We start from the raw sequence: 23761 nt of genomic DNA on the forward strand, positions 1-23761 counted from the left end.
GCCATACCTGATGAAACAATCTCTTCAATGAAAGCGGAAATTCTGCACTTCATCTACACAGTCACATCTTGATGATTTATTTCAAATCCAGACCCAATAACCCACTACTTATGGACAGTAAGCCTGTCCAGCTTGTGCAATTATTGGACGTCACCATGTGTCTGTGCGGCCACTGGCACACGGACAAGTGGGGAAGGTGGGGGTGGACCAGGAAAATGGGAATAATTGGGAGCACAGTCTGGACGTGGCAGAAGGTGCACATGGATGAGTGGCCATCAAGGAGACTTCTAGATGGAAACCGAAAAACGGGCATGCACTAAAAATCTATAAAAACAACTTCATCCTGAGAAAAAGCTTTATGGTATAGCATACACACTGTATTTTAGATGCAAATGTGCTTTTACTGGCATTAATACCTTTTTTTTTAATTAATACAATCTTTTTTTCTTGACAGCACGGTGAAATAGTAGTTATCAGCGATTATATAAACAATTTGTGAACTCAAATTGTAACAGTGAAACAAACAGCATTTCCACCAGCATAATTTGAAAAGGATACAATAGTGAAGATATCTGTAAAACACAGGAAAGGCTAAAGCTGACGGACCGAGGCAGTTGCTAGGAAGCAAAAATGATGAGGTGACTCGCGTGTAATGGGAAAAGGTCACATGATGTGTTGAGTGATGAGGTCGGGCAGTGTTGTGGTCTTGCTTGCCGACATTATGAGGCCAAATAATGACTTCTCCTGACTACCTAAAATGTATTGCAATGGCGTTTTAGTCCCCCAAGACTCCCGTTATAAAGCGGTCGTGATCCACCAATTGAGGGCAGCGAGTCATGGAAACGTTTGAGATGTGTGAAGAGGATGTTGGCACGGAAATGAGTACGAATCTGGAAGCAATAAACTGACCTAACAAATGTTGCCAAGAAGAAGGCACGGACATAACCAGAGCACGCCCAATGTCAGACTCTATGGCGTGTCGCTATTGGCTATTATTAAATATTATAGTCTTTAATTTCATAACATCACTCAATTTAACTCATTCACTGCCATTGAAAGCTATAGACGTCAAAAATGTATTTGAACTATTTATATTAGTTTAATTTTTATTTTTTTTAATTTTTAACAAGAGTATGAAAACCTCTTTTTTTTGTACATGTAGATCAGATATAAAATTTGTTAACTAGTGAAGTCATGCAATCAATTACGATTTAAAAAAAATTATCAATGCCCCTAATTTTTAATAAAAAAAATTTTTTTTTAATATTTTTTTTTTTAATATTTTTTTTTCTTGTAAAGAAAAGATTATTTTAAAAAATTAGGGCATCCGGCAATTACAATTTTTAATCGTAATTAATTGCATGACTTCACACGTTAACTCACAAATTTAATCACAAATTTTGTATCTGTTCTAATAAAAAAATCTAGGTTTTCATACTCTTAACAAAAGTAGGGAAAAAAATTAAACTAATAGAAATAGTTCAAATGAATTTTTGACGTCTATAGCCATCAATGGCAGTAAATGAGTTAAAAGTCCAATGTAAAATAATTTCAATTTAAATTATATAATAAACTTTAAAATAATCTCATATTTTTAATAAAATAATGATAATAATAATTTTAATTATAGTCACCTTTCATAGCACTCCGGATCACCATACAAATGTAATTAAAAGAAAACAAGCAGTAAACAATAAAATAACAGAACATAACAGGTAAATTAAAATGGTAAATGATAAAGGCAACATTAAAGTGCAGTTCCAAATACGTGTATTTTGAGTCTAAGGTTAATGAGTCTGTGTTACGGAGGTCAGGTGGGAGTGAGTTCCAAAGATGAGGCCGAACAGGCAAGAAGGGAGGGTTAAGTGGAGAGAGGACGAACATTTGAGGGAGCGAGAGGGTGTGGCAGTGTGAAGGAGGCCTATGAGGAGATGGCCTAGTAAGTGCAGATCCGGTTTTTATATTTTTATACAATGCCAGACAGGGAGCCGGTGTTGTTGTTGTTGCACGACTGGAGTGATGTGGTGGATTGGGGGTGTGATAACTTGTGCTAACATGGCCAGCAGAGTTCTGGAAATGTAATTTTTGTAGAGTTGAGAGGGTGACCATACAGAAGAGAGTTGCAATAATTTGGGCAGGAAATGACGAGGCTATATGAACAAGAAAGGCAGCAGTGTGGGGGTGAGGGACAAACGGAGCTAATCAATGGTATGCAAATGAGAGTCGGCAGATTGGGTGATGTTCATGTGTGCTTGAAAAGAATGTCGGCTGTTGATCATGACAAGACTTTTAAGGGTGAGGGGAAACAGAGGAATTATCAAGTGCAATGGAAAAACTGTCCATTTTGGCTCGAGTGGCCTTGGTACCTACCAGGAGGTTTTCTGTCATCGCTGTCGAGTTGTAGAAAGTTGAATGACAACCAATGTTTACGTTGAGAGAAGCAGTTGCATAACAGTGAAAGTGTAAATTGAATTTATGGGAAATCTTGTCAAGAGGTAGGATGTAAAAAATAAAGAGGAGGGGGCCCAAGATGGGAGCCCTGAGGGACACCTGGTGGGAGTTCAGCTGGGAAATGACAGTCCGCCAAAAACAATTTATTTTTGAAATATTGAATTATATTGAACAGAATCTGCATATGACCATTGCGATTTCAAATTCTTTTTTTCCTCATCGCATCTGACTGAACTCAAAAGACACCCTGTGTAAAGGACTGTTTTAATCTTAGGGGATAAAAAAATAAGCACACACAGAAATCTTGCTGGTGTTTATTCAACATATTGTGGGAGCAGAGTGTGTTAAATGCAGCAACTACTTTCAGAAGGATTATGTTTAACAATTTATTTCTCAGGAAAACAAAAAAGAGAAAGTCCAGAAGCTTAAACTGAGTTGTTAAATGTTCTGCTGGTAACAATCAACATTTTAGCCGCTCCATTTTCCCATACACAATCGTCACCATCTCTCAGACATGATTTTTGGGCTTTTTGTGCAAGTCCTTGTCACCTGCGTCCATATAACAATTTTTTTCAAATTGTGTACAAAAAAAAAGTACATTATCGTGGACAGTTTGACATGACATCAGCCTATCAATCGCTGACTTTACGTGCTCCAAAGACTGTCAGACAGCCTCTGCACTTCTTTCATTCTGCCTTTATATGTTATTCAACAATTACTTATTAAAATGTATTAATTAAATCACAATTAGTTTAGCATATATACTGTGTATATGTGTGTATATACTGTATACTTACTGTATACACACAAACATACACTGTATCTACATATATTGCACGACTAATGGGTCCACATTAACGCTTCGTAGCAGAACTATTTGATCAAACATTCTCGGCTCAATTTGAGCTTCTCAGCACTGACATCTGATCTAATTCCACGATGATCACAGCTTGGCCTTTCCTGGTGCCACCTGAAGATTCTGCAGCTTCATGGCCATGCCCATATTGCCGGCAATCTTCAGCTTGCCTTTGAAAAAGGCCTGAGGAGACACAGGTTCAATGAGGAACTCGGATTTGTTATCTGAATGACGTGTAGCGTGAGAATGACAGAATAGATCTGAATGGAATCCACTTTAAATCGTTTGGCAATTCGGACAATCATAGCTATGAATGAAACATTCCTACTGGACAGGATCTCACAATTGATCAATACTTTGTTGAGTAACGAATTACTTTTACGAAGTAGTAACTCTGTTGCTCACTGAATAAACTTTAGATAAAAACTAAGCAATAACATTCATAGGCTGCAAGAGACCACAGATGCTCTTAAGGAGGTCGGAATAAGAAGTCATTTGAATGCGTAAGAGCATACTTTTGTTTCATCTTAGCCTTTTTAAAAGCATTTCAGGTGGTCAATGAACAATAATTCATAAACATGTTCAGTGTTTTCCATTTGAAGACTAGAATAGACCCGGCCTGAAAACATATGTTTCCGGAAGATTTTTTGCGGCTACATATTTTCTGACGTTGCACGAATGAAATTACAGAACATACAAAGAAACTGGTTGATGCTGGTTGCTCAAAAATAGGGATGTAATGGACTCCATTAGAGCACAGATGAATAGGTAGAGTACTTATAAAATAATAAAAAATAAAAAATAAAACGCTAAATAATTGGGCTGGAAAAACGTACTGACCCAAGAGGCTGGAAACTCAACAATTAACATTTGCTCGAAATATGATTTGTATATGTTATATGTTGTATATGTTTGCTTTTAAACTTAATCATTAATCTTCTAAGTCTGGATTTACACTGCTTGGTTGCACAATTCACATATGCATCATGAAAGGGTAAAAAAAATAATAATAATAATGATGATAATAATAGTAATCATAATAATGCATGGAACTAGATAATTTTCAGATCAGGATCAAGCGATCGATGTTGGATACACAGCCATTTATCATTTCAACTTTATTCTAAAATTAAATAATACACCCCATCAAAATTGTACATGTGATGCAACACCCCCTCGTGATAACAAGGAAACATTTTTTTCTGAAGTTTTTGCAAATGATGAAAAAAAAACGAAGAAGAAAAAATATGTACTCGACATCATAGAAACTAAAACAGCCAAGAGAGCCGGAGACCCTTTTTTTGGCACATACCGTCTGAGCGTTCAATTTTCCTGTCATCAGATCTAGAAGATCTTGATCACTCATGGTCAAAGTGCAGTCTGCCTTTGTAGCTGAAAGAAACATCATTCATTTAAAAAGAAAAGGTTTTACAAATAAATAATAATAAAAAAATGAAAGCAACATCAATTAGCATGACGGCTGACCAAACCATCTTTGAACTGCATTTGGATTCTAAAACCTCACACGCGCAAGTGTCTAAATTGAGCAATTTGCAGCATTCTAATGCTTTTCACCTACCTGTATAACCATACACATTATTAGCCATATGATTTTGCTGTTTTTGTTCTTTTTTTTTCTAAAACATTATTCAATTATATTAACTTCCATTGCAATCAAAAGATTATTGAACAAAACCATCCACAGTTTGCTTTTGTAACTACAACAGGGCATGTCCAAGTAGTGCCGTGAAAAGGCAACTCTTCAAAACATTCTTTTTTGACAATAATACGTTATATGCAGCCCCACTCATGGTTTTCTGGAATATGAGTTAAGCAGCAAAATCCAGCAGTTTTTAATCAATATCAGAAGGCGGCCGTTTTGCCGCTTGCTAGCGAGTGAAAATGACATCACAGTTGCTCAACCAATCACAGCTCAGCTTGAGACAACAGGTGAGCTGTGATTGGTCCTTGCCTGAGCCCTAAGCAACTGTGATGTCATCTTCAGTCGACGGCAAGTGGCAAAATGGCCGCCCCCTGAGATGGCTTAAAAAAAAAGGGCTAGATTTTGCTTTGGAATATTCCACAAATGGTTTAGACTAGTCAGGTCACATTTAGCTTATTATTGCCAAGAAATGTTTAAGGTTGACTTCCCTTAAAAAAAAAGGGAACCAAATTGTCCATATATGGAGGGGAGGTTCTTGAAATGGAACAGCAGTACCTGATTCAGTGGTGACACGACCGTTGCCATTTTTCACATCCACAAACCAAGTCGCCTCCTTCCCATCAGGTCCATCTTTCACTTGGAAAGCAAACACGCCGCCAACCTTCTTGACAAGCTTTGCTCCTTCCTGCAAGAGGACAAAAAAGCCTTCGTATTGTATTTGTATTGAGGTTTGTATTGTCAAGGAACCAAACCGATATTAGAAAACTGAACCTAGCCTAAAGTCAAGAAAGCCAGATCACAAATGCATTTGAATGAAAAAAAGCAACGACATCAGACGGTTGGTCATTGTCAGCATGTCAACATGTGAGAAAGACTTAATAGACCCAATAAAAAACTGGTCCGATACAACTAAGTGCACATAACAGGTATTTGAAATGAGACCATGCAAGACCATTTAGACGACTTTGATGTTGAGACTGAAATTCTACATTTTCATTGAACTTGAAAAGTCTCCCAAGCAATAAATAGGATTAGTACACGTGTATAAAAACTCGGCTGGTTTCGATTGGATCTCCACTTTTAATATAATGTTGGTTTCAACCTCTTGACTGAAAAAGAGGTGAACAATATTTCATCAAAAAAAAGGCTAGTCTGTTCAAATCGAAGCTAGCAACAACAAAAATAGTGTAAGCCTTGCTATGCCATCATACCTCCTGCAAATGTTTTTCAATCTCCTTGAAGACAGTGTATGCTTTAAAACCCTCCAAGTTGTTGCCTGCACTTGTGGCTACCGCGCTGACGTGTAACCTGAGGAGGCAAAAAAAACAAAACAACAGCCGTGGTCACATAACTAACTCGATCTTAGGTCAAACAATGAGCAAGGAGTACAATAAGGCAGTGCTTGTCAATTATTTTTGTTAGACCACCTAGGGCTGTGCAATCAACCGAAATTACAATCAATAACAATTTCAATTATTACGCTCCACAATTACAAAATCGGCATAATCGTAAACAAAAATAAATGCTTATGAACTTATTTGCTCCCAAAAACATACAAACACGTTCTATTTTAAATATTGCCATGTTTTTTTTGTTAGTTTTTTTTAATGCTAGAGCATACAGAGGGTTTTGATGCAGCCTCTGACCTGAAGAGGTTGCTTAAAGCAATGGTAGTTATTACAAAAAAACGGCCAGAAGGTGGCAGCAGAGTATAAGAGATCAACCAGGTCCATGTTGCAAAGAGGCTCTTTTTCACCAGTGTTTTGAACAGATTGGTGAATAATGTTGAAACTTAGCTATATTCTAATGCTAATTGCTTCGAAACAGATACAAATATACATTTTTTTCCTAATGAAAGAAGAGACTCTAATCTTTCTTTTGGTCGGTTCCATGTTTTTATAGCAATTGAACACAATATTCTGTGGGCTTTGCAAAATCAGTCAAAATCCAGTAAAACAGCCGGGAGCGAAGGGGGTTGAATGAGTTAATACTAATTTTGACTTGTTTAAATGTATACATTTGCACATTTTTTATTTTAAAATGACTAATTTAATGAATCTTGTTTGGTGCAAAAGGAACTTGCATTATAGTGTTTGAAATAAATGTATTTGTCTTAATACTTTGTACATGTTTAAACATTTTCTTGTTTTGTACCAAAAAAACAAATGATTGTCCTAATTGTGATTTCAATTATCATCAAATTAATCAGAATTAATATTTTCTTCATAATCGAGCAGCACCCCCCCCCCCCCCAATGAAAGAAGAAAATATTTTATGCCTTCCACAAATCTCCGCCATGACTATGAATAGTATCTTGTTGTAAGTGCACCTCGCCCCCACTATTTGCGCACTCTGACAATGAGAGCACCACCTACTGTTGTGGATGTACAATTACATTTTATTCTAGTATGGCCAAAAATAATAATAATAATAGGGTAGTGATATATTGTATGATATGAGCAATGCGGAATCTGCCATATTTCGTGTCCAGTCGGGAATATATGCCAGCACCACCAACCCCGACCCTCACCTTTCTGTCTAACCCAGAAAAGATTGATTGTACATGACTAGTGCCAAAATGCATGGTACCTGGGCTCCTGTGTGAATCCCATTCTGTAAAGCGTGACAACCACTGCTCCTCCTAAGCCAATGTTGTGCTGCAAGGCCACGTTCGCCCCGGGGACTTGTCTTCTGCCAGCCTGACCTCTGAGCTGCCAGCAGAGCTCAGCACACTGGGCCAGCCCTGAGACAAAAGATGGCATGTAGTGAGTGCACATACACTCGAACGTTTTTAAATCATGTTTAATTAACTCATTCGCTGCCATTGACGGCTATAGACGTCAAAAATTCATTTGAACTATTTCTATTTTTTTCCATTTTTGTTAACAAGAGTATAAAAATCTAGAAAAAAAAATTGTACATTTAGAACAGATGTAAAATTTGTGATTAATCTTGAGTTAACTAGTGAAGTCATGCGATTAATTACGATTACAAATTTTAATCGCCTGATGCCCCTAATTTTTAATAATCTTTTCTTTAAAAAAAATTAAATTAATAAACTTTTTTTTTTTTAAGAAAAGATTATTAAAAATTAGGGGCGTCATGCGATTACAATTTTTAATCATAATTAATCGCATGACTTCACTAGTTAACTCACAATTAATCGCATTTTTTTAATATCTGTTTTAATACAATAAAAAAAAATTATAGGTTTTCAAGCTCTTGTTAACAATAGTGGAAAAATGTTAAACTAATAGAAATAGTTCAAATTAATTTTTGACGTCTATAGCCGTCAATGGCAGTGAATGAGCTAAGAGTAGTTTTGTTGCCTTGGTCAAGTTTGTTCAGAGTTTGTATGTAGAATTTGAGTCTGTCGTCCTTATTTGAGACATCTCCTCATGTTAAACACAATGACTTATTTTTAGGTTTTTGATGGCAATATAAAAGCACCACTGTTGATGAGTTAGGCACGTGGATAACCCCCTTGACAGTCTATACATGAATGAAGTGGGCTTTGATAAAGGAGGGAAAGGGCAGAGATGCAGATAAATTCCCATCAGTAAGTGCAAGATTCAAAGTCAAAGCAGAAATCTATAATTCAGTCACTTTAATTGTTTGCAGGCATGCATATTAGGAGAGTGACTGATTGTCTTTGAGGGTAAAATATAGAAAGTAGTCAGTATGCACCTGTAGCTCCTAAAGGATGCCCTTTGGAGATGAGGCCGCCACTGGGGTTGATCACATACTTGCCGCCATATGTGTTGTCGCCTCTGTCAATCAGCTCGGCTCCTTTACCTGTTGAGAGAAGAACCCACCAAACACGTCAACGTTTGGTTACTTACTCTATAGACGACGCTTCGGTAAGCTTTAATCCAGTCTACCTAACATTTTTTCCTCATATTAACTCATTTACTGCCATTGACGGCTATAGACGTCAAAAATTCATTTGAACTATTTCTATTAGTTTAACTCTTTTTTTTCTTCACTTTTGTTAAGAGTATGAAAACTTAGAACTTTTTTTATTGTACATTTAGAACAGATATAAAATTTATGATTAATCGTGAGTTTACTAAAGAAGTCGTGTGATTAAAATTTTTAATAGCCTCATGCCCCTAATTTTTAACAATCTTTTCTCTTTTTTTATCGCGTCAGGCGATTAATTTTTTTAATTGTAATTAATTGCATGACTTCTCACGATTAATCACAAATATTATATCTGTTCTAAATGTACAATAAAAAGAATTGTAGGTTGCCATGCTCTTGTTAACAAAAGTGGGGAAAAAAATGTTAAACTAATAGAAATAGTTCAAATGAATTTTTGGTGTTTATAGCCGCCAATGGCAGTGAATGAGTTAAAGATTATAAAAAATTAGAGACGTCAGGTGATTAAAACTTTTAATTGTAATTAATCGCATGACTTCACTAGTTAACTCACTATTAATGACAAATGTTATATCTGTTCTAAATGTACAATAAAAATAATTCTAGGTTTTCATGCTCTTAACAAAAGTGGGAAAACCCAGACATTTTGTTTTTAATAATCTTTTTTTATTTTTTATTTATTTATTTTTATTTTTTTAAGAAAAGAGCATTAAAAATTAGGGGCGTCAGGCGATTAATTTTTTTAATTGTAATTAATCGCATGACTTCAACAGTTAACTCACGATTTATATCTGTTCTAAATGTCCAATATTTTTTTTCTCTAGGTTATCATACTCTTGTTAACAAAAGTGGGAAAACCTAGACATTTTGTTTTTAATAATCTTTTTTTTTTTTTAAGAAAAGAGTATTAAAAATTAGGGGCGGCAGGCGATTAAATTTTTTAATTGTAATTAATCGCATGACTTCAACAGTTAACTCACGATTTATATCTGTTCTAAATGTCCAATAATTTTTTTCTCTAGGTTTTCATACTCTTGTTAACAAAAGTGGAAAAAAAAAAGTTAAACTAATCTAAATAGTTCAAATGAATTTTTGACGTCTATAGCCGTCAATGGCAGTGAATGAGTTAAAGAGTACCTTCAGGGCACAGTCCCAGCGCCTCATAAGTGATTAGCTCGTTAGCAGAGAAGCAGTCGTGCAGCTCCACGACATCAACATCAGCGGGCTGCAGACCGGATGCTTCAAAACACTTTTTGGCCGCCACACGTGACATGTCGTAACCCACCTAAACAGACGTAAGGAAGAGTGTGGTCATAAATATATGAAAGATGAGGAGACTAACCAAAATAAGCTTGTGCGGAAAACAGTGTCTTTCCGTAGGTAGGTAGGCATTTAATTAGCTAGCTAGCTTGTTAGTTGGTGTTTAGTTGGTTGAAATAGCTCTGAAGGATGCACAGAAATGATAGATAACATCAGACATCACAAATGCGAAAAGAAATGAAAGTCAGTGAGCTAGATCAGTGGTTGTACCCCCTGTGAAATATTTTTTTCAGTAAAGTACCCCCTAACCAGTGAAAAATATTTTTTGTAGAAAAAAAACAAAAAACATAGTGTGCTGTGCCATTGTCATTTGTTAACTTTGGAGCTTAATTTGTACAGTGGTCTCTCTTGAACTATTTTGAAATCAAACGGCAAAAAAAAAAAAAAAAACTTAAAAAAAAAAAAACTTAAAAAAAAAAAAGGAGGAAAGAATTAACTTATTTACAAATGAATATTTGTCCACATAAAAATGATTATCATTAAGTGATCAGAGTAAAGATCTGTTCTCAAAAATGAATCAAAAACGGACAGTTTGGGTCAAACCATTCTGGTTTGAGGAGGCAGGACAAGGAAAGCCTACTGAATATAAAATTCATTTTATTAATTTAGAATTTCCGGAAATATTTACATAATGTAATAATTATTTTTAAAGGATGTTTGCATGGATGCAGCTTTTTAAATTGATTTTAAAATCTTGCGTACCCCCTGGAGTGCCTTCACATACCCCCATTTGACAATCAGATCAACCACAACTGACAAATGTGTCTTACTTGTTAATAATTGATGGATGTAGGGATTGTTATACATTATTAACATTTTTAATTCTTTATTTCATATTTTAACCATGTTGAAATGTTTTATAGATATGTAGAGTAGGTGAAATAGTGTTGAACTCAGTATTATTTGACCTTAACCTTGTTTTTGTCTAAAAATTCCTTCTCAGTGTCCTGCGCACACACATTCTATTCGTGAGAGAGCACACACACACACCCTGTTCGCACCATCACTCACGGCCACTCTATGTCAAGTTCAATTTGTTTGTGAGATTCTGTTTTGGGAAAAAAGTACGAAAAGTACCCTGAGAGTATATTTTGTCTAAAAGATGAACACAGATGCGAACTGTGTACTGAAAATTCTGTTATATAACATATTGTGTGAGAACCAATCTGTTTTACTTATTCATGATGGGAGGAGAAATAGGCGTTATTTTACCGATTTGGATCCTATAAAGAGTTGTCTTCCACAAAAGAGGGGGCACGCGTACCCTGGAATTCCACCCTTTACGTGATGTTCAGAGTGTGTGACCAGAGATTCTCTGTAATAAATCATCCTTGCAAGGAGTTTTTCTCACAAAGAAGTCTATCTTCGATTTTTTGGAACACGCAAAAGAGGACAAATTATTACACCTCTAACAGGATTTAGAAGCAAAACATACATAGATTTAAAATATTTCATTTATTATTATTATTATTATTATTATTATTATTATTATTATATTAATGTTGCTGTTCATAACAATACAAAAAAAACAATAAGGATTTTTTGGGGACTCAAGGTGAAGGTGGGACTGGGTTCAAAGCTTCTTCAAAAAACTGTGCCTCTTTTGTTTTTAGGAAAAGCATTGTTTATATTTCACTAATTCTCAAGCGTTACCTTCCGCATTGATTATTTATTTTTAGATAAAGGCAATGCAAAACGAACACAATGTATGTTAATAGCCAAGTTTTCCCCCAAAAAAATTGTTGAAGAATTTTTACCACAAAATGTTGGCACATGCAAAAGATTTTCCTGCTCTATTACATGGATGAGACACAGAGCAATAGCATCATCTATTGGTAAGATGAATGTACTACAACAGAGATCATTTCACTGCAATACGACTTAGTTGCATTTATTTACACAAGAGTTTTTTACACTGCTAAATTCCACCTGTTTAGCCTTGTCGCCTATTCGTAAGCAAGAAATTGCAACCGTTTTTTTGTTTGTTTGTTTGTTTGTTTTCTTTTTTACCATTTTTAATGCCAGACCGTTTGTCTCATTAAGTTTTAAATCGGACTCTTAGCACGTTACTGGACAACTAAAGCGCAGAAAATAAACACACAAAAGCCATTTCTCACCATCTTAATGCAGCTGTTTTCGTCAAACGTAGTGGACAGGTCGGTGACCATCTCTTGGGCCAGGATCTCCACCGCTTGCTCCTCCAGACGCTGACGCCTGACAAACTCCTCACTTGCCAACACGACAGCACCGGCACCATCTGATGTGGGACTAATGAGAAAATCATGTCAGACAATACACTCTTATGATGCTGTTATTTATGCCTTTTGGCAAAAATGTAAGTTTTTTCTTACCAGCACTGCAGAAGAGTCAAAAACTCAAACACCTTCCTGGAGTTCATGACCTGCTCCAGAGTGTACTCGTCTTGGAACTGAGAATAACTACACATACAGAACCATTCAGAAATTAGCATTAAACCAAAACGGACCTCGTATTTGCATTTTGTATTCTTTGTAACTCACGGGTTGTTGGTGGAATGTTTGTGGTTTTTCCAGGCAATTTTGGCAAAATGCTCCGGTTTAGTGCCTGCAAATGACCCTGGTTAGACACAATTGACCGTTGCGTTCGAACGCAGCTCTATAAACGCCATGTGTACCGTATTTTTCCATGTGCTCCCTCCCGGCGTTGCCAAACATCTGCGCAGCTGGTGGAGCGGCCGCCATCCCGTAACGGTTGATCATCACCTCCATGTGCTTGTCCATGGGACTGGTCCTATCCATGTACTAGAATAAGAAAGAGTTGAGCTGTTTCGAACCATAGAAATGCTCAGCGGCCACATTTCATACACCTGCACAATGAAATGAGATTTAATGCAAGGGCGGAATTTGATTATAGGGAAAGATAATGCTCCGTTTTGACTGACACTGATGTATTCATTTAGCAATGTGTTCTACTGAATATTTTCACTGCCATTGACGGCTATAGACGTCAAAAATTCATTTGATCTATTTTTATTAGTTTAACTTTTTTCCCCCACTTTTGTTAAGAGTATGAAAACCTAGAAGGAAAAAAAAAAGTACATTTACAACAGATATAAAATTTGTGATTAATCGTGAGTTAGCTATTGGATGTCATGCAGTTAATTACCTTCAAATATTTTACCCGCCTGACACGATTTTAAAGAAAAAAGATTATTACAAATTAGGGACGTCAGGCGATTCAATTTTTTTTATTGTAATTAATCGCAATTTTATATCTGTTCTAAATGTACAATAAAAAAAAATCTAGGTTTTCATGCTCTTGTTAACAAAAGTGGAAAAATGTTAAACTAATAGAAATTGTTCAAATGAATTTTTGACGTCTATAGCCGTCAATGGCAGTGAATGAGTTAAGAGTAGTTTTGTTGCCTTGGTCAAGTTTGTATGCAGAATTTGAGTCTGTCTTCCATATATGAGACATTTCCTCATGTTAAACACAATGACTTTTTTATTGACACAACGAGGCTGTTTTTGGACTCAGAGGAAGAGGTGGAGGGTAAAGCAGCTTTTAATTAACAAAACAAAAGCTCTTCAATGAGAGGGAGAAAATAAAGACTATACAAACATTAACTGAAAGCGCTCCAAAAGGGAGGAAGTTCAAAACTACATTCAAAAACAAAAATCACTCTATGACTAAACAAAACTAAGCTATACAAAATTACAAACAAAGGTTCTCTCACGAGACAAGGCAATAAAGGCAACAAGGCAATTGGGTATCAAGGCTGTGGTCTATGGCAGGCTTCAGTGGCTCAAACGAAAACACTTCGGCACAAGACAGGGAAAACGCAGACTATTTAACACATGAGGGTAATGGGGAACAGGTGGAAACAATCAGGGATCAGGGTTGACACAGACACCACACGAGGAAGGGCAAGTGACCTGAAACGAGAGGAGTCAGACTTTTCAAAATAAAACAGGAAATGACAAGACACCCTCACCGCGGTGTGACATTTATAGGTTTTTGATGGCTCATCTATCAACTGAATTAAATGCCTGCGCATCAAAAAATGGAAGAACTCTTTCAATTTTCATATAGATCCGGTTAGCATATCATATTTTTCTTTTTCTTTTTTTTAATTCTATAGTATGAACTTTAGTTGTACTGTAAAAGACAAAAAAAATGTTGGAAGTTTGGATGTTTGTTTGTTTTTTTACCTTAGAGGACAAAGAGCCCCTCTCCATCTTTTCAAATCCAAGTGCAAGCACGCAGTCGGAAAGACCTAAAGGCAAATTAGAAACTCTTTGATTAACTTATATATATGTTTTTTACATTTTGAATAATGATACTTTATTATGTCCACATCTAACAGTACACACACACACAAAGTTACAGTGGTACCTACCTTGATGTATCAGTTTAATTGGTTTCCTTACTAAATTTACTGCAGGGGGTTTTCCTGTGTACATAATTCAGAGGCGGCCACCTCCACCTTATTTGCTCACCACCTCCAGCCTGAGTGACTGATAATGAATTTTAACTTGAGACTAGTCATATTCTTATTGGAAGGCGAGTCAGTTGATTTTACAGAATAAATGCACGTCATGGCGCATGGTCAGGATTAGGGATGTTCGATACCCTTTTTTTCCCGACCGATAGGTGACTTTTAAGTAGTCACCGCTACTGATAGCAAATACCGATACCACTAGTAAATAAAATTCCCCACCCATAAATGGCAGATGATTTTAAAGAAAGACCTGCGTATCGCAATAAATTGTTTTCCCCTTAAAATTGCATAAAGTTAATGGCAACTTTGGATTCATATATTTTCTCATTTCTTGTCCCTGATCGTAAAACGGCCCAATACTGGTATTGGTATAGATACCGATACCTGGTATCGGTAGTCACCCATCATGGTCAGGATGATACCATCTCATGTATAAAATCACTACTCCACCTTGAAATATATTGAAATAAATTCAAATTTGTTTCAGCCCCAGGAAACCATCACAGTTTTTAGTTACAAGTTTTTTAATGAAGAAAAATGACACTGTATTGTATAAAAACAAAATAAGACAATGTAAGGTTATAGGAATAACCTATGCTGTAATATTCATTCCATTAAAAATAAGCTTCTCTTTAAGTTTGAAGAAAGATGGTCTCAAGGTGTTTCATTAAAGACTAAACTGAGAACATATATGCAAATCAAGGACAGGATTATTCCTCAACAATGTGTTATATCTTGACTGTCTAGAAATCAAAGATTGTTGGTTGCTCAGGTAAGGTTTGGTAGTCTCCATCTAGCCATTAGGGGTGTGCCCAAAAAATCGATTCTCATAAGAATCGCAATTCTCATTTAGTACGAATCAGAATCGATTTTATTGAAATTATTTTATACTGTTTTCCCTTTGTTTGTGTGTACCTTTATTGGGAGCGCTGTTCATGTTGTAACCGAGTTTGCCACTTAGGGGCAGTGTGGTTCAACGCGGTCTGATACACTGTTAAGTTGTAGCCATATTAGAGACTAGAAGGAAAAAGTCACAATTAAGTTATTCCAATAAAAGTTGGGGGTTTTTGCAGCGTGGAGACGTTCTTTTGAGTGATAAAAGTGCCGCGAGTAGCGCGCTAGTTAGCATTAGCGAGTCAGACTGGAGTAGATCATTACGATCATTCCTTGAACATCTATAAATTGAAACAAAAATCAGTTAATCAAATCATTTTGAATCAAAAATCGTTCCTAATCGAAAATCGATTCTGAATCGAATCGCACACCCAAAAATCGGAATCGAATTGTGAGACATTCAAAGATTCCCACCGATACTATCCATTGAAACTGGTCGATTTACTAATATACCAGAAGATGATAGAATATGTGAAATGTGTGATTTTTTTTGTACTTTACACTTTATGATGATCTAAGGGAATGTATATTTAATGACTTTAAACAATATAATCCTGACATGTTCTACTGGCCAGATGAAGAAAAGACAAGTGGCTTTTTTATTTTGATGTTTTTGTAATATCAAATTTTATATCGAGAGCCTGGAAAAGAAGACAAGACAGATTGTTCATGACATATTTTTTGTTGTTGCTTTATTCTGGTGCCGGGCCATTTTGATTTGGATTGTTTGGTGTCTTGTAAACCCGTGCGGGCTGGGCTTATTGTTGTATGCATGACACAAGAATAAAAAATGTCAAACGCAAAGAAATAAACTACTTTTTTGAAGTGTATTTTTTCAATAATGGGACATGGCCTAATGAGAACTGTCACAAGTCTAGACAAGAGTCTCTGTAACAGTCTAGACATGAATTTTGGCCACTTGTGAGTGTGCTCATGTTGTATGTGTGTGCGTGTGTGTGACTGTTTGTAAAATACAATAAACACCTTAAAGTGCATTAGCAACTCTTGAGCTCCTTTTAGTTTCACTTCACTTGAGCAGCGGCGTATCTGAAGTTCAATTGGATTCAATTTTTGGCTCCCAAAAACTCAAAAATCAAAGAAAAAAAATGTATACCTACTGTACATGTACTTATAATATGACTATTAAATTGCATTACTTGTTTCCACTAATCCACCTCAAAGCGCATTTTGTAAAAAGGCAAATGACGCCTGAAAGCAACACATTAAAAAAAAAAAAAAACCTTCTTAACTCACCTCCTTGGATGAGCTGCCGTGCCAAGAAGAGGGCAGTGGAGCCGGTGGAGCAATTATTATTGACGTTAATGATGGGAATGCCGGTCAAGCCCAGGCTGTGGTAAATGGCCCTCTGTCCACATGTAGAGTCCCCTAAGACAGTAGAGGAAAGCTCCATCAGATGGAAATGATTGATACAAAGTCAAGATGGGCTTTTTGGAATCATTACAGATGGATTGGATTTCTGCTGACTATAAATGAAATGCGTTACCATACACATATCCCACACAGGCTTGTTGGATGGCAGAGTACGGGATTCCCGCATCTGCAAGAGCCTTTTGGCCTGCAAAACAATGAAGATGATGATACTGTTAGATGTCAAAATATATTCAGATGTTCTTGTGAATGGCTGAGCAATGTCCAAATGTTCTTCAGATAAGCACCCGCTTCTTTGGCCATGTCCGGGTAGTCATAGTCGCCTCGAGCTCCGGGCTTGTCAAACTGTAGCAAAAACATAAATAAAAACCATAAGCATGTCATCATAAGTAGTACTTCCAAAAATTATAATCATCCCATATGATTATGGTAAATCCAACAGCAAGTGATATAATCTGGATATTCCCAACAACAACAACAAAAATCATTCCAGAAACATGTTTTTTTTTTTTTTGCATACTTTGAGTGATTCCCAACCAGTGTGTCATGAGAATTTTGTTGTGGGAAATTATCCAACTTCACTTAATTGATCATCATCTGAAAATTATTTATTTACAATATTGTATCTTTGTTCAACTATTTGTGCCAGTGACCTACAATGACAGACCAAAACATTCCATTCAAGATGGCAGAAGGCACTCACTTAACTCGGAATCCGCTTTTTTGTAATATTTTTGTTATGTTTAGTGGTGTGTTGTTTTTTTCCATAACGAGAAATATCTGCCTTGACTCAAAAAGATTCAGACACACTGACTATGGGTGATGCGACTCACCTCTTTACCTACAAATATGGGTCTTTCATTCCAAAATATTTTAACAAATTCCATTAATACCTAAATATTGTGAAAAGTACACATCAATGAATTTGAATACTTCAAAAGAATTCAACCACATGTGAGTCAAATCAGCATAAAAATTCTGCATAGTGTTCTAGAGTTTAGGGTGATTGTTTTTGTTTTGTTTTTTTATAAATTCACATTGTACAATACATTTACAAGTCAATGAAGTACACAAGACAATATTTTACTGCTTCGGTGTACCATTTTAGTTCAGGAAACAAAAATATGCACTGGACATTTAATGATAGAAGGCTGTTACAGGGGAAATGAGGGTAGGGGTCAAATGCACTATGACACACATTTTTCTTGGATATGAACTATGGACTGAGATTGCTCATCACGTTGCATAAGTACCGAATAACAACATGTAATAAACTCGTAAATATGACCACCCAATTGCAAAACGTTTTGGGCTTATTTAATCAAAAAAAAATTTGCAAATGTGGAATGTTGCTTTAAATTTTAAAGAACTGTCTCACTAAACTATTCCGAACTTCTGGAAAAACTACACAACAATTGCGCTGCACATTAGCTAGCCTAACCTCGTTATGAAGATAAGGTTCAACATTATTGTGACAAGCAGCTTTCATTTTATTTACCTTCGTCATGCCGACGCCGATGACAAACACACGATTTCTGCTTGCTGGAGCCATCGTTCGATGTTTTACTGTGTACAGTAGTCCACCAACAAGAATGTCAGCAGTGATAGCAAAACACTTCCGGTGTTCCCACTCGTGGGAAAAGATCGACTATCGTCAGGAAAGGCGTCACTACGAGTTTGCGAGTAGCAAGTTAGTATTGCAATCGCTTCGATAAAAAATAATAATAAATACAAGCACAGTATTCAGATGGACGTGTAGTACTGCACAAATGTTTGGATATAAGGCAATGTCAAATTAAAATTGTGTACACTAGTATTTGTACAAGCTTCGCTAACTAATGCGCAGAGTAAGTACTCTTCCAAAGCAAACAAGAATTAAAGCTCAGTCTTTGGTTAATGAGAAATTTATACCTAGATTCATAAGAAAAACATTGCTCATTTCGCAGCATTAAAAGCATTAAACCTGGGGAGAAACATTTAAAAAACGATGTAATTACCCCCACCCCCTTAAAAATACAATTAATAAACCAAGTCTTTTAAATTGATAACAAGCGAGAAATATAAATTAATAATTATTATCCATGCAGACAACTGTTGCACGCTTCTTGTGTTTTAATTTTGTATTTTTTTGTGTTTGGATGCTTGTCCCGTTCGATAATGGCTGAAAGTGCATTGGGGAGTTTGCCTGATAACCAGTCATTTTTAACTTTCTGTCAAAATATCTTCTTCTTCTTTTTAATCACTAATGTGATTTATCAAAGTTGTGCCTTTTCTTATCCAAGTCATTGTAATCCACAAAGGAAATTGACTGTTGCTGTAGTTGTAGTTTTTCTTCTTCTGTTTTTAGAATATGTGCGTTTAAAAAATGTCTGTTAGGCTAGCAGTTTGTATATATGGCTGCTTGTCCCCCAAAATGTGGAAATTGTGTCTACACCAATGGCAATCATCTGATGTCAAATATATTTGCATAGTTTGCCAGGCGCCCTATCAGACTTCTGTGTGTGTCTCAGCAGGCATTTCCTTTTTTTAGTTTGTTTTCTGTGAATTGATGCTTACAATGACACAATACCTAAAATATTGTTGAAGTGGTTTCCATATGCCCTCTTAAATGGAGTTTTGCAGCCATATTGTGTGTCTATTTGGTGCTGGTTTGACACCTGACTTGTAAGAAGTGTTGTTTAGGCATGTATTTATATACCAGACTGCTGCCCAGCTTCCTGTGAAGCTTCGGCTTCGCATGTACTATAATTGGAACGATGTAGAGAAGATTAGTATAGCCCTGCGCAAGGATAATACGCAATTTCGTGAAGCGCTCTGAATTTTTGATGATTTTTTAGAATATAAATTGAAAAAAATCATAAAAATCAGTATAAATAGCGTTTACTCTGTTGCCTTCTGGTGGATGAGTTGGGAATTACACATTATTTTCTCTACTGCCACCGGGTGGACGAGTTGGGGATTACAATATACGGTATTTACTCTGCTATCATAACACCAAGATAACGGATTTAGAACGGCGAAAAAGAAGAAACATCGCCCGTTTTATTAGTCTACGAGAGCGAATTGATGGTCCACAGCCCAGCATGTTCTTCTCACAACTGTTTCGAGATGTTTTTGTACAAGACACTGATGGTTCGTGAGGCGCGAAGTGACGAGGCTTGATTTAGGCAATGTCCGCTTGAAATGTGGATTGGATTGGACAACCTTTTCCTTCAATTGATGTATTACAAATAGTCTTCTTTTTTTTTTAATCCATTAGTTTGACTCTTTTCTTGAAACAGAAATTACATTCTCAAAAATAACATGGACAAATCCACTCACCACCTTGTTCCCATTGGGCAATATATGTGTATTAAAAATAAAAAATTATATCCTTTTATATTGTGTGTTGTTGTTTTTTTGGACACGTTTTACAAAATGGGCTCATCGTTTTCAACCAAAACCATAAACGGAGCCAAGTTACATAACACGAATATAGAATTTAAGAAAAGCCCATTTGAGCAGGTACATGGGTTTTGTAGAGAGATTTGAAATGAAACAAGTAAATCCAATTTATCTTTTAATGCAATGTATAGATTCTGTTAAAAAATGCCTTTGTGGAAGACGAGTTCAGCAGCAGAATCCACTCGTTTTTATCTATCCCAGGGATGTGAAAAGTTCTCTCAGCTGGAAACTTGGGTATCAAATAAATTCCCAGTTGTCTAGTGGAAAAATACGACACGAGGGGGCGTTCACGTGCAATTTTCTACTCTCCGTAGGTATTTACCATAATTTAGATACCATGATGAAGGCAGTATAATACTCCAGTTCGAGCTAAGACAACTTTTCAACTTTCAACATGGCAGAGAGCGTCTGATTCATGAATGGTAAGACATAAAAACATATAAAGGCGTTATCGTCCGCTTGCAAGTTGTTTTATAATCTAAACAATTACTTAGCTCCACAATTCAATGTCCTATCCTTTACAACAAATTTTTTGCCGTAATTGTTCGGTTTTACGAGCAAAAACGACGGCAGCTAGCAGGGTGGGCGCGTCTGCCATGTTTATTTATCTATTTATTTATTACTATGACAACAAAAGCACGTGAACAAAACTCAGTTGTAATTACGAATTCAAGTGGTAAAGGTCAACCCCCAAGCCCCACCCCCCATAACACATGAAAGGAGCGTAACAATTACGCTTCAAGTAACACCAATCACGGCTCTCGTTTTCTGAGTTGGATCATGTGACATTCGCAAAGCTGAGCCGTGATGGGTTAACTGATAGATGAGCAACTGTGACGTCATTTTCAGTCGCCATCAAGTCGCTAAATGGCCACCGCGAGATGGATAAAAATAGGTAGATTTTGCTGTATATATATTCCACAAACGCAATGTCAACCATAATGTCGTGTTCATACTAGCGGGGCTGATTAGAACATATAAAGAAAAAAAATCATAATTTGCTCAAATATTAGATTCTCAACCGATTTTCACTTCACTTTTTGTCAACAATAATATACATGTGTGTGGGTGCGTGCCTTTGTCTTTGCTACAATACTTGTGTTTTTCTAGGTTTAACTACCATTGTGGGGACATTTTGGTGGTCCCCACAAGTTCAGACCTCTTTTTGAGGGTCAAGACTTGGTTTTAGAGTTTAGGTTTGAATTGGGTTATGGTTGAGTTTAGAGTAAGGAATGAGGGGAGGCAACCATTTTTTTTTAATTGTTGGGGATAGGTTAAGAGGCTAGGAAATGCATCATGTCAATGAGATGTCCCCACAATGATACAAAGACGTGTGTGTGTGTTCGTGACGTCCATGATTGAAATGCTCCAGTCTGATAACGGTATCCGGTATTGGTACTCACCCAACCATAGTAACAAAAATGTTCCCTGATACAACCACAAATAATACAACTGGTAGCACAACATTTATTGTATATTTATTTACCGGTAAGTACATTGCCTTAAAATGAAATATAGCACTGATCAACACATATTTTGGTGCCCAAATAGTTTTAAGGTTATTTTGAGGTAGCTGAATAAAAATGGATGTCACTTTCGGAATCAGCAGCCAGTAATTACCCAGAAACCATTCAAAAACATTTGGTGCACATTTAATCCCATGAGTTAATCCAAAAAATTGGGGCCTGTGTAGATTTTTCAGATGTAGGTTCATTGATGATATTCCAAAATCCAAATCCTCATTCAATATTAAATTTTTCTACTGTGCTGCTTTTGCCCACTTCAATCGTTTATTTCTCTTCAGCTTCCACTTTCAGCGCAAGCCAGGACTCTCTGTGCAGTCGCTCATTTGTTTCCACCACCTGAGCAGTGGGCGGTGACGTTTGCTGCATATGCACGGGTAGGTAAGCAAAGTCATCTTCATTAACATCATAGTTTGTCATCTTTGAGTCCAGGATCCACCAGTGACCAGCAAAGCCGACATCCATTACACGTCTAGGGAGCTCTCTCCAGAGTACAGACACACTAGAACACTGAGCTTCATACAGTTTGCTGTCCGGGGTATGGTCATTAAAATAAATCAGAGAGAGTAGTCCCAGGTTGACATGGCACAGTCGGCCCTCATTGCGAAGCTTAAGCAGATTCTGCACGTGGCAATCGGAGGTTGCATTGCGGATCCACGATGACAGCAGAGCTAGCTGATTGGAGCGCTCCAGGAGGGAAACTTCAAAAGAGGAGTAATCAGGCTTTGTGAAGAAACAGGTGAATGCACCTCCGAGCGCGCTCAAGTAAACGGACGCCTTGACGGGATGTTCACGGATGCCGACTACCATATCGAGACACGCCTCTTTGTAGTCAGATGCCAGACTGCGAATCCATGTACCTAAACAAGGTCAAAGATGCAAAATAACATTAGGACCTTATTGACCTTTTTATTTGATGTTGTGTTTTCTTTTACATTAACACATTATTAATATACAATGTTACCTCAAATCAAGGTTGGCAAACACTAAAAAATATTTTATAGCAGCTGATCAAACATACCGTACCCATTAGCTTTAAGTAACAAACTTTTGTGATTTAGGCAAGAATATAAAGGTTTTCGAGGAACTGTTCGGTGGAGGACTACTATCCAAAACGTGCACTTCGACTTCATTAATGCATCTGTCGTGAACGGTGCAAAAGAAAAATCACGTTTATTACAAGAGTGTAGGCTCCTGACGTGTTGCCTAATTCAAGTTCTAACGTAAATCATGCGCTTCTAACCGTTTCTCACCTGCTTTACTGTTTTTCAGTTTTTCCCAGCGACTTTTTGATGGAGGAGCTATTGAAGTTTCTCCTACAGCACAAAACATCCTTCTGGTTACCAAACGCAACGCCATAATCTTGGGCAAACCTTTGGTCGGTCAGACTGGCAGCAGTGTGGTTCTTCTTCTTCTGTCGTCTTCTTCTTCTTGTTAACTTTTAGAGGTTGGCAAACAACGCACTAATACATTTCCGCCGCCTACTGGTTAGGAGTGTTGACCAGTATCCATTCACTGGTGATTTTTTTTGTTTTTGTTTAGCCTTTTTTGGACAAATTTTATCCCTTGTCCATAATGACAGATATGATGACATTTTTGGGGATTTGGTGTGGATGCGGTGGAGAATTTAAATGTTCAAAATTTCATGGCGTCAACAAAAACTGCCAAGTGCAAACAGCTTTGCAACCTTCATCAGACCATGATGGAAAAAAAAAAGTGCTGCGTGCACTCACAAGTAGGGATAAGTACCTTTCACATTTGAAATGGTTCGGTTCTAATTTTCAGCACCCGGTTATCGATACCAGTACTGAATAGTACTAATTTTCCATACTTTTGTTTTGTTTTTTGTGGTAATAAAT

General features: G+C 36.7%; 2 protein-coding genes and 1 non-coding gene across 3 annotated transcripts; 1 reads left to right on the forward strand and 2 right to left on the reverse strand.

Annotated features, from left to right (window-relative positions):
- Positions 1 to 2749: 2749 nt before the first annotated feature.
- scp2a (sterol carrier protein 2a) lies at positions 2750 to 18575 on the reverse strand. Its single transcript, XM_077559598.1, has 16 exons — positions 18434 to 18575; positions 17223 to 17280; positions 17051 to 17122; positions 16801 to 16932; positions 14363 to 14427; positions 12826 to 12952; positions 12692 to 12755; positions 12524 to 12610; positions 12290 to 12440; positions 9990 to 10137; positions 8658 to 8765; positions 7560 to 7713; positions 6182 to 6278; positions 5526 to 5655; positions 4620 to 4699; positions 2750 to 3490 (listed from the first exon to the last, which is right to left on the reverse strand). Exons 1-16 carry the CDS (start codon positions 18485 to 18487, stop codon positions 3395 to 3397), a joined length of 1623 nt encoding a protein of 540 aa, XP_077415724.1. The 5' UTR covers positions 18488 to 18575; the 3' UTR covers positions 2750 to 3394.
- A 1079-nt stretch (positions 18576 to 19654) lies between these two features.
- LOC144047458 (U6 spliceosomal RNA) lies at positions 19655 to 19759 on the forward strand. Its single transcript, XR_013293028.1, has one exon. It is a non-coding gene; the product is annotated as a U6 spliceosomal RNA (small nuclear RNA).
- A 2076-nt stretch (positions 19760 to 21835) lies between these two features.
- On the reverse strand, positions 21836 to 23316 carry timm29 (translocase of inner mitochondrial membrane 29). Its single transcript, XM_077558128.1, has 2 exons — positions 23156 to 23316; positions 21836 to 22762 (listed from the first exon to the last, which is right to left on the reverse strand). Exons 1-2 carry the CDS (start codon positions 23259 to 23261, stop codon positions 22170 to 22172), a joined length of 699 nt encoding a protein of 232 aa, XP_077414254.1. The 5' UTR covers positions 23262 to 23316; the 3' UTR covers positions 21836 to 22169.
- Between the last annotated feature and the right edge of the window lie 445 nt (positions 23317 to 23761).

Source organism: Vanacampus margaritifer, chromosome 2, assembly GCF_051991255.1.
Source record: "Vanacampus margaritifer isolate UIUO_Vmar chromosome 2, RoL_Vmar_1.0, whole genome shotgun sequence".
Classification (NCBI taxonomy): domain Eukaryota; kingdom Metazoa; phylum Chordata; class Actinopteri; order Syngnathiformes; family Syngnathidae; genus Vanacampus; species Vanacampus margaritifer.

Excerpts from the sequence above, each read along its gene's own strand:
- scp2a (XM_077559598.1), bottom strand. The coding sequence starts at position 18,487 with ATGGCTCCAGCAAGCAGAAATCGTGTGTTTGTCATCGGCGTCGGCATG. Across the intron at positions 17,281-18,433 it reads TCGGCGTCGGCATGACGAAG|TTTGACAAGCCCGGAGCTCG; the intron begins GTAAATAAAATG and ends TTTTTGCTACAG. Across the intron at positions 12,756-12,825 it reads GGAGCACATGGAAAAATACG|GCACTAAACCGGAGCATTTT; the intron begins GTACACATGGCG and ends GGTCATTTGCAG.
- timm29 (XM_077558128.1), bottom strand. The coding sequence starts at position 23,261 with ATGGCGTTGCGTTTGGTAACCAGAAGGATGTTTTGTGCTGTAGGAGAA. Across the intron at positions 22,763-23,155 it reads ACTGAAAAACAGTAAAGCAG|GTACATGGATTCGCAGTCTG; the intron begins GTGAGAAACGGT and ends GACCTTGTTTAG.